Source organism: Harpia harpyja, chromosome 18 (genome assembly GCF_026419915.1).
Source record: "Harpia harpyja isolate bHarHar1 chromosome 18, bHarHar1 primary haplotype, whole genome shotgun sequence".
Classification (NCBI taxonomy): Eukaryota; Metazoa; Chordata; class Aves; order Accipitriformes; family Accipitridae; genus Harpia; species Harpia harpyja.
Window position 1 is genome coordinate 4,025,271 of NC_068957.1, and position 19,004 is coordinate 4,044,274.

At 41.0% G+C, this 19,004-nt stretch overlaps 1 protein-coding gene across 2 annotated transcripts in view; it reads left to right on the forward strand.

The window, feature by feature from the left end:
- DCX (doublecortin) overlaps nt 1-16,759 on the forward strand; it is an 81,271-nt gene extending 64,512 nt beyond the window's left edge. For both annotated transcript variants that reach the window (XM_052813720.1, XM_052813721.1), the window contains exons 6-7: nt 7,921-8,015; nt 10,653-16,759. In XM_052813720.1, coding sequence (XP_052669680.1) covers nt 7,921-8,015; nt 10,653-10,709 — 152 coding nt within the window. In that variant the 3' untranslated portion in view covers nt 10,710-16,759. The remainder of the gene's footprint in view (nt 1-7,920; nt 8,016-10,652) is intronic.
- The last annotated feature ends 2,245 nt before the right edge of the window (nt 16,760-19,004 follow it).

Below are 19,004 nucleotides of genomic sequence, written 5' to 3' on the forward strand. Positions count from 1 at the left end.
ATGCATTTGATCTCCTACCCATTTGTACCTTTTGTCTTTGCTGTCTTTCATTCTGCTATGGTTGTCATATCAGAAGTTGGAGTTTCCTTGATTCTATGTTGTTAGTTTCTGTTCTTTTCAGTTCTTTTCCATGTAGGTTTCTGTATCATTTTTTCCACCATAGTCTCGAAGGCCCTTGTGACATATCTGGGCACTGATGTAAATGCAGATTCTGAAGTAAATCTCCATGCTGCTTGAGTGAAAGAAGTTTGAACCCTCCTCATTACAAGCACACCATAGTTACAGAAAAGGGTGTTATCTTCTTCCATTTCTCATCCTAATTTTTCCATTTCCCTGTCAAAGCATATGGGAAAATGGTATATTATTTATCAACAGCAAAAATGAGAATGCAGTGGATTGATATGTGGACAGTGGTTCACATGCATTGCCCACAGAGGCAGCTAAGGCTTAAAGCAGATGGTGCATGCACAACTGTGCTTCACTCCTTGGCAAGACCTTCGATGCTGCCAGCAGGTAGTGGACAAAAGTAGTAAGTCACTGTTACAGCACAGAGAGAACAGAAAAAACTGCTTCAGCAGAGCTTGCTAGTGCTAATTCTGAGGATGTAATGTTGACAGCATGCAAACATTGCATCCGCTTTCCCTTCCACTCACTGTAGGAACGCTTCTGATCTTTATGTGTCAACATAAATAAAACACTTCTTATTCAAAGCTGTGGAAATGCTTTGTGCCCAAGCAGGTGCTATCCTCCACACAGGCTGGAGTACCTGGGGACTTGTGTTTTATTCCAGTCTCCTCCACTGACTCATTCCGTGGCTTTGAGTACATTATTTAAGCTGTTCATGCCTTCTTTCCCAATGGATCATCCAAGACAGTGATAACCAGTCTGTATACAGAGCTCTGTGACCTACCCATGGAATCATGCACAGGAAAGAGCTTCGAGGCTCTTTATTTGGGGCTTTTTGTGTATTCTGAAAGCATTTGGAGAATAATATTGCTAAAACCAAAGCTATTGTCTCACAGATTGCCAAAGACAAAAGACATCTCCAGCAGCAGAGTGACTGCAGCATGTGCTCCAGACCTTCCAAGAGAGGCAAGCCACGCTCTAGCAAGGCCACCACCTACACTCCAGTGGATCAGAGACTGCTCCAGCAACCTGCACACTCTCTAACACATTCAATCCTGCTGCAGTAAACTGTCAGGTTATGCAGGTGAATGAATACAACTGTGTGGCCTGATGCCATGTTAGCCATCATCACAGACTGCGTAGATTCCCATTTGAGCTGATTTATTAGCCTGGAAGCTTCCTGTATAGGGATCTGCCTTCTGTGCCAGGTGATCTCCATTCATCTTTGATACCCTTTGCTCCTTCTGGTTTTGCCTATGGATTTAGTGATCTACTTCTCAATGAGAAACATAGATCCAGGTATAACTAGCTTTCTGGAAGAGCCACAGAGAGAGTGTGCTGCAGGCTGGAGTCCAGTTTCCCCTGATGGCACCCAAAGCTTTGTTCCTGACTGTGGTCTCTGGGGCCATCTCTGAGTCAGAATGACAGCAGAATACAGAAGGAAATATATGTAGCAAGTCTGTAAATCTAGCACTGAAAAGGAAGCAGCTTCTAAGCCATTTAATTGCTCCTATCACCAGCTAGATGTGAACTGTAATGTATTCTTTGATTGTGCTGTTACAGCAGTCCTGGTAGCGTGCCGCCTAAGTAAGCGGTCAGCTCCCATTCCAAAATAACAAGGATTAACATGGAGCAACAAAGAACATGTAAACAAAATACTTTGTTAAAAAACGTCAGGACAAAAGGCTGTGCACAGAAGTGCAACCGCACAGAGTGCCAGTTCCCAGCTGCAGTGATTTGAGGTCACTGGTTGAATTGCTACCTTCTGCCGGAGGTAATTTGCCTCCTGCCTAGATGTGTCATGGCCTCACTGTGAAAAGCTCAATTCCCTCTAGGCAGCCAGAGACCTTCAGCTCCAAGGATATTAAAAAAATGAGGTAGCTAATCCACAGAAACATGTTAAACACTGTTTTCTTGGCATAGCACTTTTATCTCTTTATTTACCATACAGTCCTTTAAATGAATATGAAAAGAATGAATGAAGAATGAAGAAGTGTCTTGCTATAAGCAGATGGTAACAGACCACAGTCCTTATATTCCCAAGGGGAATCCTTTCTTCCTTCTCTCATTAACCCCCAAACCATATATATACCTTCTCAGCAATGCCAGTGTATTTCTGTGTTGATCCAGCTGTTCCTCCAACCACTGTGCTGATCATTCCATCATGGGGCTGTTTTCACCTCCTGGTTCAGTTTGAATGGAAGGCCCTGGCTGCTTTGCCAGCAGTTCCCACTGGGCTTCCAATATATCCTTTAGTTTCCTATCTCTCTGGTGCTGGAGCTGTGATGCAATCTTTCATCTATATCTTCCACTGAACTCTCCCAACATGTTGCTTTCAGCAAGGTGCCATTAGCAAAATACAGCAGGATTTTACTTCTCCCTCTACAAGAATGTATCCAAGTGCCTTTCTCTTCTCTGTCTCCCAAATGTTAGCTAGTAGACCTGAACTAGTTTCTCACATATCAGATGTGAATTGAGACTGGAAGGGATTGGTGTCTCTATCCTTAGTTGAGCTTGGGTTGTTGTGTTTTAGTATGGACTGAATATGCAAAGAAAGACAAAGGCAAACTAGAGAAAATCCAGAAGAAACTTCCTAGGGTTCAGAAACTTTGGGAGGAAAAGTTGAATGAAATGGACTGATTCAGCATAGAAAAGAGGAAGATTGAGAAGGGACAATTTAACACTCTTCAAATGCATTTGAAGTATTAAAAAGAGGACAGGACATTGGTTTAACCTTTAATATGGGATATATAGATCAGATATTAGGAACACTTTTCAATTTTAAGCATCTTAGTCACTGAAGCAGGTCTCCTAGGGAGCCTGTGAGTCCCTGTCAGACTTGGTGCTTTTAAAAAATAAGATCTCTATTGGGGATGACCCAAATGCATCTGATCCCAATTTAAAGCACAGAATTGGAGTTACAAAGTTTCTATGATTATTTCTAGCCTCTGTCTTTCCTTCTATGAAGTCAGCTTTGCTAAATTACATAGCTTAGAGCAATAAAATCCAGACTAAACTACACCTGCAGTATACCATCGAATTCCTTCTCCTAACATGACAAAGGAAAACTGGGCGTAAGGAGATAAGTCTCTGTGCTGCTGCTATAGTCCATGAGATTCAAATGGGGTAGGGTCAGCATGACGTTTGGCAAAATTTCTTTAACAGATCACTCCAATAAGAAGTCAAACCAAACAAAAGACAGAGCTAAATCTCAGGGGAGAAATACAGGGTAGAAGATAATGATGTCATTTGCCATTACTTCTTTGTTATGAAAATACAAATTTTTCTTACAGAAATGCACATAACAAACAAGGGTTCATTTGTATAGATACATGTGCTGTGATAGGAGAGTTTATGATTTTTAAAACCAGCATGATCTTAGTCCTTCGCAGTACAGAGCCACAGGTACCTGAGCTGAAATTTGAAAATGTCTTCCCCCAGCTTTGCCTTGATTTGGCACAGGAAGCCTATGAACGGGGCTCTGAGGCACTGCTGCAGGACTTTTAATTTCTCAGTCCTCTAATAGAAGGGTTTGGATAGAGGGACAAAAGCATATTCACAAGGCAGCAGCAATTAGCAAAACAGATACAGAATGTCAGTCTGTCCTGACTGCAGATCTGGCTCCCCAGGGTCATTATATATGAATGTGTTAAAAAGGCAGCAGATGTCTTTTGGATTGCACACAAGATAAAGCAGCTTGTTATCCCACTTGCGCTTACTTACGTTCTGCTAGCTGACAATCCACCGTACGCATCCAGTGGAGAGATCACCCTCGCAAAACGTGATGAGAAAAGGGTGCCAACACCGCAGAGCTGAGTGCTTGGAAGTTAGGAGGTGCCTGAGCAAAGGATGCCTGTGCAATCTGAATTCTTCCACACCTGGATTAACACTACAATGGAGTCTTTATTTTTCCCACAGGCTTCTTGTCCTGGAGGGCAGGATGGCTTGTGCTCACTAAATGAGCTGCTATTTCTACATTTGCTTTATGCTGTCCTTGTTCTGGCTGTTGCCTCTCTTTATTTTCTTGGTGACACTTCAAACCCTGACCTGGAGACAAAACTATCCATCTATTTCATGGTTCTTTCTCTCCCTCTTGTGATCTACAAGCATGTGCTCCTCAAACTAGGAACTCATCTGCAGAACCCCGGGAACCCCAATGGAGCAAGGATTATTTTACAAATTGATAGAAAAGGAGATATCTCCACGCATTTTGAGCACTCAGTGTGATCCTTGGGCCCTGCTTTTTCCAGTTCTGTTCATAGGTAGAAATGTGAGTTGAAAACATGGACCTCACTCACCTCATTTACAGGTCTCAGTGCTTATCATTGCTGGAAATTCAGGTCCAGAGTCCCAGTCATCCAAGCAAACCTCAGCAACGCTCAAGGAACTATTGCATGAGAGAAGTTTGGCTAAAATATCTGTGGGAGAAGCAGGCAGAGAATTCAGTTCACCTGGATCTCTCATAGCCATCTCAGACATGACGTGATGTGATGCTGTATTCTCCATCCTCCCTCTCACTTGCTGGACAAGTCTGATTTATCTCCCGAGTACAAATTGTCTTGTGCACTGAAGGAGGTAAGGATCCTATGAAAAAAGGCAGTGCATGTGTTCATGCAATTAAAGGATGTGTCATATGCACAAAGGGGCTTTAAGGTAAATTGAGGTTGCAAAGCAAATACAATGCCATAATTAAGACGTAATACACAAACAATAACGTGGTGGAGAAAACCCAAATGAATTCAAATGAAAGCTGGTTATAAAGAATGGTTTCCAATAGTCGAGCTTATGTGAGATCCTTAGCTATCATAAGTCATCAGCAGGTTTTAGTGGAGCAGCAGCGTTATACACCACCTGGGATCTGCTCTTTGCCTCTTATTTTCTTGCATTTGAGTTCAAAAGAAATGCGTGCAAGTTTGATTATGAACACTATTCTTCATTAGCAGACATACAGAAAATTAAACTGGGCTTCTTAGTTGCTGCTCCTGCTGCAAAATTCTTTGTGAGTATTTGTAGTGATATATATCTATCTCATTGGATTTCTGATTTGGATGTCACATCTGTTTTTTCATTGGTGCTCATAAAATATTAACATCCCTGCTGTAGCACTTAGAAGTCTCATTGTATTAGGGAATTTCTGTCCTTCCCTGCAGCAATTACATCTATTTGCTGCACACTGACTGTTAGCCGTTCTAGTCTTCCTGTTTGTGGAAGGGAAATTTGGGTTCTTTGTAGAGTTGTTAAGTGGCATTCTTCATTTTAGGAAGGATTACTTCCTGCCTCAGGATCACTGACAATTGGAAATAAATAAAGAAAGAGGCACTTTAGAAATTAGAGATGGATTCTAGCTAATACAGATTATATTAGTACTATTGTACCCCACATTTTCTTTAATAAAAAACCCAAAGTCACTTGGTGAAAAAAAACATAAAAGAGATCCAAGTTTTTTTCTGAATTGCCTTCATTTTGTGGCCTATAGTTAGTGAACTCTACTTTTTTTCCCACCAACCTCAAGGGCAGCTCACTTTGTAGAACTGGAGCAAAGTGAAGAGTGGCATGTCACAGTGCAGGGACCGGTGTGTAACAGTTTCTGGGTTTCCATAACTAGTTTTTTCCCCCCACCAATAAAGAATGGTCTGAGTGGAATGGGGAGGTGAAGGGTCACTCTGTTCCCCGATTATCTATAGATCATTATTTCTACCACCTTTTAAGAAATACCTATTTCCTCAGTGAGGTGCATTTGTAACGGGGAAAAAGCTATCCGTGATGAATAGCCCCCTCTTCCCAATAGTGCCTTCTGCATAGAAATGGTGGATATGAAGACAGAGGGCCCACGTCACCATGAATCTGTTAAGTCTGAGCTGCTTTAACATGCCAGCAGCTCCTCCTTTGTCCTGTGGCTTAGAGCACATGTTTCTTTACACTTACTTGAATTCACATGTATGACCTCTACATTTGGGCCAGTGATACTACAAACATTAACTGCCCCCCTCTTTGTCACAAGAAGATAACAGAGAAGAGGAATGAGGCTTAGGCATTAAAGCAAGAGTTATGCTGGTTTTGCTGTTGAAAATACAACACTCACGCACCTTCTTCATCTTACTGTAAGATACTTTATACATTTCTTAGGTCTCCTCCAGACACTCAAGTACTTGCTTAATTTTAAGTAACGGATTTGCATATTCAGCTATTACAATTGAAAGCATAAGTCCCGTATGCTGAAATCATCCATCCTCCTGTGCACGTGCCTTTACGGTTAGAGTAATGGTATAGAGAGATACTGGGCACTTAGAGAACAGGACAGCAAGCCTGCATCATTATACGCTTGTCTTTCTGTGTGAAACATCAACACAATTAAAAATGCTTTCTTTAAGAGGGGTAGGGATTTGTACAGTTATCTGGAGGGCTGGCAACACTATTGCCATTTAAGGAAATGACAATCAAAATACTTGGGGTTTAGTTTTATGGCTTGTGCTGAATAAGTTAACATCTGGAGTAGGTTTTGGAAATGTCACTTTCTGTAGACTTGATTGGGCTATGTAGTTTAATGCTCATAAGGCCTCCAGCTTGCTGCTGCTTGGATTGCAAAAAGAGAAGGCCAGAAAAGATAATGTACTTGGACAGAGCCAGCATGAGTTTGAATTTCCTTCCCTCAAGTAATGCTGCTTGTGCTGATGGAGCTATGTGTTTACAACCCCTGGTAACAAGAGGGTCTGTATCCCTGGAGTTGATACACAACCTATGAATGACCAAGTTCACTATGCGTAAGTATGTCCTTATGAAATATGTATTGTGACACCTGGCAATTATCAAAGACGTTAGCTTACTTCAAAGAACATCAGTGGTAGGAAAAAGTTAATTTATCCTTACTCCATTTTGTTTGTTTTCCTTCATTTTTCTGCATAATATGCTATTTACTTTGATTCCTTTTTAGTCCAATAAATGTGTAATACCTTTCCCTGACATAGACCCAGGGCCCTTCACTTTAACTGAAAGCCAGGTCTGTAAAGGCCTCAATGAACCCTTCCAAAAGCTGTTTGGTTTAAATGAATCATATTTTTTTAAATGGAGAATAGCTATGTTTTCTTCAAAGCAACAGGAACAAACAAAGCAACCCAAAAAGCCAGATTTTGATCTTTGCAAGAGGATCGTCGCTTGGTGTGATTCTCCTGTTCCTCTTCCTGACGGACTGTGTTCACTTCTCTGGTGCAGGCAGTGGAGGAAGAGCAGAGCCACCTCTGGCCTCTCCCCAGAGACATGGACAGGGACATGCCACCCTGGGCTTACACCAGGGCTTCAGGAGGGCTCTTTTGGTCATTTAATCCCAGCCACAGCTACCTACATCCAGGGCATTCCAGGCAGCTGTTTGTCTGATTTGTAATGTGAATATTTGACATCTAACATTTCTTGTGTAGGACCCAGGATATCTGCAGCCACTCAAGCCCTTAAACGCCATGTGGTTTCAATTGTGTTAAACTGTTTGAGAACATAGAAATTGTCTTTCTGTTTTTCTGGGGATGTATACTTTGGATCAATTTGGTGAATATTTGTAGTGTAAAATATTGGTCCTTCAATATATTTTGTATTTCACTGTATTTTACAGTCTATTATCCTGAACAGCTGAACACCTTAAGTTGGATGCATAGCCATGGTGTTCGCTTGGTTTTTTTCTCCTGCCTAACTTAAATAATCTGTAGCTTTTCTGTGTTGAATGTTTGGATACCTTCCATCTCCCCAAAGGAGAAAGATCTTCCTCTTGTTTGTCTGACTGCTAGCTTCTGTCTTGTTTTCTGACAGCAAATGGGACCTCAAGCAGTCAGCTGTCTACACCCAAATCAAAGCAGTCCCCGATCTCCACACCTACCAGCCCAGGGAGCCTCCGTAAGCACAAGGTATTACGTTTCTTATACCTTACTACATCTGTTTCTTCCTTAGTCTACTCAGATTTGTATGACATTTAAGTCATGGCCATATTCTCTGGAAGCACAACTCCTTATGTTGAAACAGTGGAGAATTTGGCCCATTACCTAAAAGGGTTGTCACTTCGAGCTCTAGCAAGATGGTGAATAACAAATCATTGGCCTGTTTCTTCCACTGGAGTTATTACTGTGTGCTGGAGATCATCCATATGGATCAGAAGAGATAACTTAACCCTGAGCTTGTATCACTATTTTAAAAAGTTCACAAGTTATTGATGGATGTGATCTTCATATAAATCCTCCTCTCTTGAAAAGCCTTAAGTGTTGGCAAATCTGGTCCATTAAACAGCAGAAGAAATGCAAATGTTACTGAAGCTCTAAGACATCACTTTAGTGATGCTTCTCAAGGATTTTTTTTTTTTTTTAATTATTTAAGGCCATCCTCTGTTTTACAGGAAATAAGTGATTTTTTACATTTGGTGTAATAATTGTGCTCTGGTACAGTAGCTGTTTTTCCTGGTAACAAACAGGGTGTCTAACAGGTAGTACGGCATCCTAGTAGAGATCAGTAAACCTGTACCGGCTTATAGATAATTCATGTATTGATTTATTTAAAAGGTATAGTAGCAGTCACAGCTTTTTACGTTCCTGTTTTTCAATGCCACTCTGCGCTGAGCCCAGATTGGCATTTCCATGGGCTTTCTCATTTCTGCAATAGCCACAGTGTTGCTTCCAACAGTCTTTACTTGATACAGAAATTGGAACTTGGACATAAATGTAAGTGTGAGAGGAGGTCAGTGGGATTTCTGTTTAGTAATCAGAATGTACCTCTCAGCCCAAGTATGACTTTGAAAGCATTGACTTGAAATTCTGGCAGAGTAATTAAAAAATTCTGAGAGTGTTGAAGTTTTGCAGTCAGCCAGCCACACATAACCTGCTGTGGTATAGATTGCATGGGTTGAACTCGTGTTGTTTGAGGATTATGGTTTTTCTCAAAGTGAGGAGTGGTAGCAGCAGCAGCTGGACTACAGTTGTTATGATGGTGGAACAAAGCACAGAGAAGTCAATGGGAAGAATGCCCAGAAGTCCAATGGGCTTTGGATTACAACTCTACCATGTAAGATTTTGGATTGCAGACCTTTGGACATGGGGTTGAATGATACTGGGGGAGCCTGAGGTGGACTTTCGGCTTCTCAAAAATCAGATCTTTAAAATATTGCCAACATATGGAGAAGCTATAGTTACTCAGCGTTATCTGACTTTCTTTAACAAAGGCATAGCTTGAATCCAAATGAAATCTATGTTTTCCTGAGGACTTCACTCTGATCTCAGCTGCTCAGTCAGTCTAAGTCTGAGGAAACGCACCAATTTTAACACAATGGGTCCAGATTTATTATTAATTTATAATTGAGAACAGGATCTGGCCCATAGTCTGAATTCAACAATTGCTTGTGTGTATTTCAGCAAAAGTAATGCTGTAAACTGCATCCTTTTCTTCAGCCATCAAGGCCCTAAAATACTTTCCAAACACTATCTCATTTAGGACTTTGGAGATGAGGATTTGCTTCCTGGTAAAGACAAGTAAAACTCACCACCTTTAATGTTTTATGTATGTTTTCAGCTGGCTGATTTATGACCTTTCCAGTGAAGCCCCTAGAACATTTGTAATAGATGGTGACTGCTGAGGGCAAAGCCAATACATCTATGAGTTTCTCCACTAACTTAAGCCAATCAGCAAACATGAATGTAGCATTTTAGGATACCAGAATATTCATGCATCATTGTCTTTCTCCCAGGAGCAAATTCCTGCTTATGATGAAATAACTTTTCTTTTTTTCCCCTAAAGCTCAAATGATAAATGCTTAGGTTGAGTTCACCACAAAGTCCTATTTTACCTCTTCTTATATCAAGACTGTTGTGAATTTCCTTTGTGTATTTAGGCTTTTCTTCATTTTGCTCACAGTTACTACCTGTGTGTGGGTCAGAGTTCAAAAAGGTCCAAGAAAAGCTTTAGCCCTTGAGCCGGTTTGTGTACCTAGTTCCATGCAGAACTTTAAGGAATTGGAGTAAGATGGTTTCCCCAGAAAGGCACCCTGGAAGAGCTTTACATTCAGCATTTGATCCAAATAATAAACTTGAGATTATTTTCTTAACCCTTCTAATTGATCAGAAATGACTTAAAATAAAGAATAAATCATGGAATGTGATTTTCCTAGAGATTTGTCCTAAGGGTAGCTGTCAAATCAAGGTAAGACTTCATTGTGGACAGGTTCAAAGAGATCTGTTTAAGGAAAGGTCCTCCTTTTTCACGCATGTGCTATAATGGACACATTGATCCGGAAGCAGTAAAAAAATACTTCTCAAACTTATCACTGAACAGTCATCTTTCTTCTGGTACCAAGATTCTCTTGCTCCACTGTGCAAGTAACCTGCCTTGATTTAGCCTTGAACTACCTGGACAACTGGTCAGCCCATTCAGTAACCAGTGCATGGGTTTTCCATGCTGTCCCTATGAACTGCACAGAGCTAGACCATTCAGCTCCTTCCTTACACATGACCAAAGGTGGAAGCTGATTGTGTGAGTTAACATTTTCTTCTTTCTTCCTACAGGACTTGTATCTGCCTCTGTCTTTGGATGACTCTGATTCCCTGGGAGATTCCATGTAAAGTGACACGAAGCTAAATGTCCATATTGCAAGCTATGTTTAAGATACAGTAGAGTACTTCTGCCAAAATAAGCAGATAGGTGACTGGTGCTTTCAAATCAGACAAAGGACACACAGTTATATGGCATTTTTTTTCTGTGATTTATCCTCCGTGCCACAAATCAACACCTACCAGTCTATAGAGATAGAGGGATACCATTCTTCTGAGTTATAGAGATGCAAAATGGACATTGCGAGAAATTTGGGGCCAATATGCCAATGATCCTGTCCATTTCCCATTTTCTTCTATTATTTTTTCTGCTGCTGCAACTATGTAATTTTCCTAGTGATAGTAAAGTAGCTCCCCCTGGAAGTGTGCAAATGGATCGCTTGCTGACCAATTTGCAAGCTCAAGTAGAGCAAATGATACTCTCCACCTGTCCAAACTGCCAATGTTTGCCAGCTCACCTGCTCCTCATTTGCAGCCCTGATTTTAGCACCTGCATACTAACTAGTATTGTTTTTATTGTTGGAGGGCAGGAAGGGAAATGACTTACTAGTTTGATGCTTAATATGCCAGCAGAAGCTTGGATGAGATTAGGAATCGTTGCTTAAGATGCTAAGTAAGGTTAGTACAACAGTGATTCATATATTGGGATTTTTTTTTTTTTTTAAATGATTAAGTAAAAAAAATGTAAGTCAGCTGAGTTATCTGGAGTGGAACACCTTTCACATATGATCCAAAGATACTGCTAGCTGGTCACAAATTTTTATACCTACCCTATGGTATCTCTCTATCTCTGTTTGTAACAGTAATGCCTTGTGAACAGCCAACACTGAAAACACTGTGAAAATTTGTTTTCAGGTTTGACACCCTATAGGTCACTTTTTATAGCAAAAAATCAATACACTTTTTATAAAGGAAAACCTTGTATCTGTGTTTTGGGAGTAAGGATTCAAGCTCCTTCTTTTTTATAAAAGCTGGTAATTTTCTTTTGTTTAAAAAACACATTCAGAAAAATGTACAAAAAAAACCAACCAACAACTGCAGAACAGTACTAACAACAACTCAGTTTAGAAAACTTGTCATCACTGCCAAAACAGACACTCGTAGGGGGAAAAAAAGGTCAATTCAAAATATTGAATGTTTTGATAGTTTTTGTAATGTTTAAGACTACATATTTGGTTTTTTACACTTCAGTATTCCTACCTATGGCCAGATTCTCTACTTATATAACAAATGGAATTTTGTGGTGTTCAAAAACCCGTATTTTAAGAAACTCTTCTATCTGACAAAAACAAACTTACTGTATTTAGAGAAATCTTTTGCTTTTATTAATCAGTAATGACTCCTACAGAATGCAAAGTTCATCTATTCACGCAGGGCTGGTGGTTTTTACTACGCCGAAGCTTTGTCATAGGCTAGCTGGCATTGCCTCCCTTTCTCAAGGAATAAGCTTTCGATGAAACTGATTATTACAGAACTTTACCTAAATGAAATCTGTGCAATCAAATCTTTCTTTGTTGCTCTATTTGCCTTTGTTTCAACATTCATACCTATTCCCTATTGCCTTGCAACCCCTTGTGATTAGAATGAACTATAATGTTGTGATGTTTGATGCTACATAAATGCTGGGTTGTTCCCAAAGCCGCTCCACATTTTGTTTGCTTGCATTGCTGGTATAAAACAATCTGTGCAGGTTGCATCTTTAGAGGTTCATGTGATGATACATATAATGCAACTTAAAAAAAAGATTTATCTGAGAGAGGCCAGGATTGGGAATTATCAAGGGGTCAGAGTTGTCATGCACCAAATTTGCACCCAGTAGTCTTAGTGCATGATCATTTACACCCAGAGTTTTGCACAAGAAATCATTCGTTCCCACAAATAACTTCATTTAATTGAATAACTCTCTGGCTACGCGACTGCTAAATGATCGTTTCACCTATTGTATATAGAATCCTGGTTTTAGTTCAAAGGCTAAGGGCTCATGTTGAAGGTTTGTGGGGAGAGGATGGTAGTGTGGACAAAGCGTAGGTACAGTAGTCAGGACACCTTCATTCAGCCCTTGGCATTGCTAAATTTAGTGTCTGAACGGGAGCAGGTCTCTTAGTAACCCTGTGCCTCAATCTGTCTATCTGTCCCTACAGGGACAATACTGTTCTACCTCACTGGGGGTTGTGAGGCCAAATGTTGCTTAACGTTTGTAAAGTGCTTTCAGATCCTCTAACAGAAGGTGCTGAAGTATTCTTGGTGCAGATTTGGTTATGGGTGCTAATTTTTGGCTGTTTAATCCTGTGGGTGCTACTGTAGATACTGGTCATGAAAAAATAGGACTTTTTAAGCGTAAGGATGTCAAAGGCCATGGTTATGCTAACAACACTATTCATCAGAGCTTTTGTCTTAGTAAAAGCTTTAGTTGGATAGATAATTTGACATGCTTTTACCCTCTCCTCTGTTGGTGGAAATCTCAGAGTCCCTCCCCAGGTCTCTGCTTTTCCAGGGACCCTGACTAGTAGTCAGGACCCTGCCTGTAAGAGATGATGGACTTGGACTCCAGTCAAAGGTGTTGTCACTTCAGTGACACAGGCCATTCCTGTCATAGTCAGGGTTACCGTGTCCTGCCACCTTTCCTCTGAGTCTCTGCTAAACCCAGAGACCAGCCATGAAATCAAATCTAGGTTCTCTCGCTATTCAGTACGGGACACTCACCCCAGATCCACCAGGAAAACCTAAATCTTTGATAGCCATAAGCAGACTGAACTGCTAGAGCTGATGGTGGTAGGAAAGGAGTCCAAGTTGTACTTTCATCCAGTATCCATGAGTTCAGTTTGTATAAGATAAAGCAGGATCCCAAGGGGTGAATGACCCTTTGGATGGATGGTTGTTGAGGTAGCTGTTGAGAAGTGGTTCCTTTCCTTCTGACCACAAGTCATGTTTGGTTATTTGAAGATGCTCTTCTTGGTGGAGAGTGCTAGGGAATCACTGAGGTCTTCTTCCTGAGCTGCACCTAGTGACACATCTAAAATCCGATCCTGCAAGTGCTCCCTTGGGAGTAGTTTTGTCTGCATGAGGATCATCCTGGGGTGGGGCTGAGCCCAACAATTCCTTCAGGGAATTAGGGGCACCTTGAAAAGGCCTAAAAGAAGGGAAAAAAAAAAATTGTTCAGTGGGAAAAATAGCCATTCAAACCAGTAGCAGCCACAAAGAAAACAGGGTATGAGGTCAAACTCCCAAGTTTTAAAAAGCAATTTTCTAGGTAGAAATGCCTGGGCAGTAGGAGAAGTCAGTGAGTATTTCAGCTGTAACATATAGTTAAGTCTGTATTAATGCCAATATTGCATGAGTTCTTGTACAGAAATGCATGTGGAATGTTACCTCCATTCAAAACTAGTTATCTTTGGCTTTGTAGGATCCCTAACATAGATTTTAATACAAAGAGAAACAATGCACAAGCATCATACCGTAGTCATTTAAATGTAAGGACAGCCCTGATTCAGGAAAGAACTTAAAGTCATGCTTAATTTTTAGCATGTGCTTTACTCCTGTTGATTTTTCACGAGAGATAAGCTTGGGTTTGGTCAGAAAGCTTTCTTGAACTGGAATGAATTAGTAATTACTTTCAATATACTATAATAATTCCAGACCCTATGAGATCCTGGAGCAGATGATAGTAATTTCACTATATACTCCAGAGTTTACCTTTTATTTTTTTTCTACTTTTACAAGCACATAAAACTCCACAGGATATGAGGATTTGCCATATTAATTCTGCTATAAAAACCCTGTCTAATTTGCCTCATGAGGCTGCCTTTAGTGTTTTCGGAGACTAATTGAATCACTAAGACTACATTGTTTTAAAACAATAAAGTATTTAAAAGCAAGTTGGAGAGACTCTTAAAGTAGTAGGGCTTTGTTTCCTTGAAATCTGTCTTTATTCAGTATCCAGTATATTTTAGCAAATTTGCATATGCAGTAAAAATACCTGTTTCAGACACACAATCATTAGGAAGGAATTAGAGCAATCCTCCAAGTATAGACTGATGTATTTAGTATTCGTACATTCCAGTGATGGTCTTGACTGTAGAAGATCAGGGCAATGCAGCAAAATCTTCAGCCTTAGGATTTCTGTCACTTGTAAAGCATTTATAATCCTGAAGTTTCTGGGTTAAAGCCTCATCTGGTATAAGATTTGGAGCTAGTTCAGTTCCACCAGCTAAATAGCCAACCAAGACTCTACACCTTGAAGTAATTTTGGAAGAGTTTGGTAATGGGATTTTACCTTGGTCCACTCTACAGTGGGAGATGGAAATAGCTTTTGCCTACCAATGTCTGTGTTTCCTGTATCTGCGCATTATTTACAATCTTGGGAGCTAGAAACACTAATTGTGTTATCTTCATAGACAACAGAAAAATAATTCTGCTTAGAAAAAACTGCCACATCTCTTTCACATTTAGCTAACGCACATATGCATGCAAAAAATCTCACATCCAGTCTAGCTGTTATTCCTCTCTCATTTGCTTGAACACTATTTTTGAAGGGAAAAAAGGGAGGTAGGACCAAAAATTGTGGCAAACAGCAAACAATGTTACACCCAGGCATTTTTAATAGGAAATAATGGCATAAAGTATTAGTTTGTCCTTATCCATACGGATACTGATGACGTTTTCTAGGATGCCTTGCGTTTGCTTTTTCATGCCTTTGAGGTCAGTGCTGGTCTTTTTGCTGCTTCACAGAACACCTTGTGAAATTGCTCTGTAATGCCATGCTGAACCCCTACACAGACGCTGTTCCAGCGACAGCCATCCCTGGAAGTTGCATCCTCTCTGCAGGGGCACGGTATGGACTTTACAGTATGAGACTCCTTTATTGCAGTGAGAGCACGTGAGTGTATTTTGTTATTGACTTCAGTGGTACACCACATCCATTCAAGGCAATTGGAGAGTTGTCTTTTACTATAGTAGAGGCAGAATCTTTTTTAGAGAAAGGAAGAAAAAATAGCCAAGTAAAGTAGGTATAAAATTAGTCCAGAAAGTGTCTCCTCAAGCTAAGACAATCCACAACCAGAGAAAAGCTATATAGAGGTGCATTTACCACACACGAGGTGCTGATCATAACCAAGACGGAACAAAACAGCTTCTTTTTTCTAGTGGTGATTTAGGCTCAAAGTTATTTTTCTGGTTGCTGATGGAAGCAGGCTGGAACAGTATTTGGGACTGGTGAGGTTCTTTGTAGAAGCAAATGGATGGCATAAGATGAAGATCTTCTGTCTATCTAGATAAAGAGTGAGGTCAGTCCATGCAACAGGGTTAGTGCTTTGCACGAGATACCTAGAAGAGATCCAGCTGAAACACCACCTTGGTGTAACGAGACCAAGAAGGTTAAGACTTTAAGTGCCTTCCAACACGCTTTGGGCTTCAGAAGCGGGACTATACATGTGCCCAACAAGGCCTACGTAAAAATGGTCTTGACAAAAGGGGACAGGACAGACTTTGACTCTTGAGATATTTAGCCCATCTTGCATTTATTCAGCCAGAATCACAGATTTCTTCTGGCTGATGCCTCTGTCCCATCTGTATGAATCTGAGCAGGCCTCTCCATGGTATCTCAGGAAATGTTAAAGCTGAGTCTTGTGTCTCACAGTGCAGCCACTCCTCACTGATTGCGGAGTGAACTGGGCTGGGTTCTGCTGCATTGGTTATTGATTCTGTCGTTCAGATATTCTTCACCCTCCTTCTTTGCTCCTGGCTTGAGATCTGGCATCTCTCATTCCGGGTGCCTCCAGGTGAAAGGCTGGGGCTAGCAATATGTATAGACCCCTCTTTTTGTTTTGTTTTCTTTCCTCTGGAACAGATCTAGTCATTTGATATTTGTCTGAAGGTCTGGGGCCAAGCTGACAAACAACATGTTTTAATAGGGAGAGGGGAGATGCTCAGAGATTGTAAGTGGGCAGATGGAAAGGCTTTTTTTCAGCAATACCATTGCATAGCTGCTCTGACAGAATCCCAGTTGCAGAGTAGGGTATGGGTGCTACATCTGCAGGTGAAAATGCAGAGCTTTGGGGTCACAGACCACTCTGTTTAGAGATGATTAAAAACACTGACACCAATTTTCAGCCAATAAATGAGCTTCTGAGCAAATGAGAATCAAACCTAGTGGATTCAGCAGTGGGATTTCAGAGCCATTGGGATTTCGGAGCTATTGGTCTTTGGCATAACTGTGGACAGATCAGTTCTCCTTGTGCCATGGTGTCCCAATGCATAAAGAGCTGATCACAATACCTACCTCCATCTGTAAGGTGCATTGAGATAGGCTGATACAGAGCTATGGAAGAGCTTGCTCTTAAGATTTATTAATTACTTTGCAAAGTCTGAAAACCTTATAGAAGCAAACTATGGTCCATTGTCTTTGACAAGTCTTTTCAGGAACTCTGGCCCTCTCAAAACTATGCTGTAAAAATGCTTCATTATTTTACTTATGGTGAAAGACAGACACATCATTTTTAGTTCCCCCAAAACCCATGGAGGAGCCAGCAACAACCCTGAGAGTGAGACCATATCCACATCCAGCAACCCAATTCTCTCGTCTGGAGTTGCCACCTCTGGCCTGAACACAGACCCCTGCTGCCCCTCTTTTTGTTACATGTATGTGTACATATCGGGGGCAATTCATGTTACCATTCAAAATGTGGGCCTTGTATTTGTAAACGATGAATAAGTCTAATGATTTCAGTGGCCTTCTACCAAGAAAACAGTGGGCCTGTTGTTGAAAGCTTTCTTGTTTAGAAAGTGTTCATGGCCAGATGGCTTCATGGGAAAGAGTTGCCTTTCAGTTTCATCACTTAATGCACTTAGTTGAACTAACCTATTCTGGCTCTTGCTCTATATCTCAATGAACTGTAAGTCAGGACTCTTGAGCCCGTTTAGAGCTTCCCTAGGTCTGACAGTTTATCACTCAAACAACTGAAGGAGGAGGATGTCCAAAGGGAATTAACAAATCTTTGCAGTAATTAAGAGTCTGTCAGCTGAAAAAAGAAAGTTGGCATCATTAGAGAAAGATGCCATGGTGGCCAGTGTCATGGGAAACAAAGGAAAAAGACTTGTTTCTAAGAGGAATGGTAGGGGGCATTTGTTAGGAGATATTTACTGAGTCATGAAATGAGCTTGAACTTCACAGAAAATCAAATGGAAGGGAGAGCATGAGGCAGAGCACTGGAAATGTCAGTGCCATTGAAGTGTGGGAATAATAAAAGACAAAAGCCAAGAAATTCCAGGGACAAACAAAAGGGGAGGCTGGGGCTAGCTGAGGATCTACAGCTTGGTTCTGGACAGAAAAGCAGCAGGGCTTCCTGGCTGCATGTTGAGAGAGTTATTGCCCCTGCAGGTATCTAAGCCAGGATGCAGGCTATCTGCCACAACAGTGTGTCCCCCACTCCCAATGGCAGAAATAAGGTCACACTTGGCCGCAGGCAGGAGAACTTGGTTTGAAGTTCCTCCCCTGCTCCTGTTTTACTCTCCTGCCAGCACGTGTCATCCCTAAAAGGGATGATCTGTAAAAGATCCAGCCCTTTGCTGAATGACAGCACTGACCTGTAGTTTGGTTTTATTTTTATTCCTCCCTATGAGATCAATCAGAAATAGAAATTCATCAGCGTGCCCTGGCTTGGAGAAGGACAGCCCTGGCACACTGGGGAATTGCAAGACATGTGCAAGAGAATAATGAGGGCACTTCTGAACCTTCCATCCCTTCCCATGGAGCTCAGCAAACTCTGGAAGAAGTAGCAACCCACCAGCACCAGGGTGAAAAGCCAAGACAGGCTCCTGGAGGAGGTTACCTTGATTTGCTGTGCAGGCTGAGGGGCTGATGATGATCTTGTCCATGAAATGCCTAGCCACGTATGTGAGAGCTGCTGCATTCAATAAATCAATGGGAAGTCCGTGCTGAACAAGGGGATCTGTGTTTAACACTGGTTTTCTCATGAGATCTTTTTTATCTTTTTTCTAAATTCAGTTGAGTTACAGTGCTTGTGAATTTAGTCCTAAAAGGCAAAACAACTGACTTATCTGAACACATTTTTTTTGCTGTTTAGTGTCAGATTTTTTTTTTTTTTTGCATAAAGATTGCACCTCTTTGTTTCTGTAGTTTCTCAGATGCTCAATATAACACAAGTGAAACCCAATACACCTAATTCTCCGCTGCTTTAAACAGGCAGAAGCTCCTCTGTAATTAAGGGAGCTGAATCCATTTAGTCCAAGGTTGGTCTCCTATTTCAAAGATTGATTACTGTCAATAATTCTTGTGTGATTGATTACTTA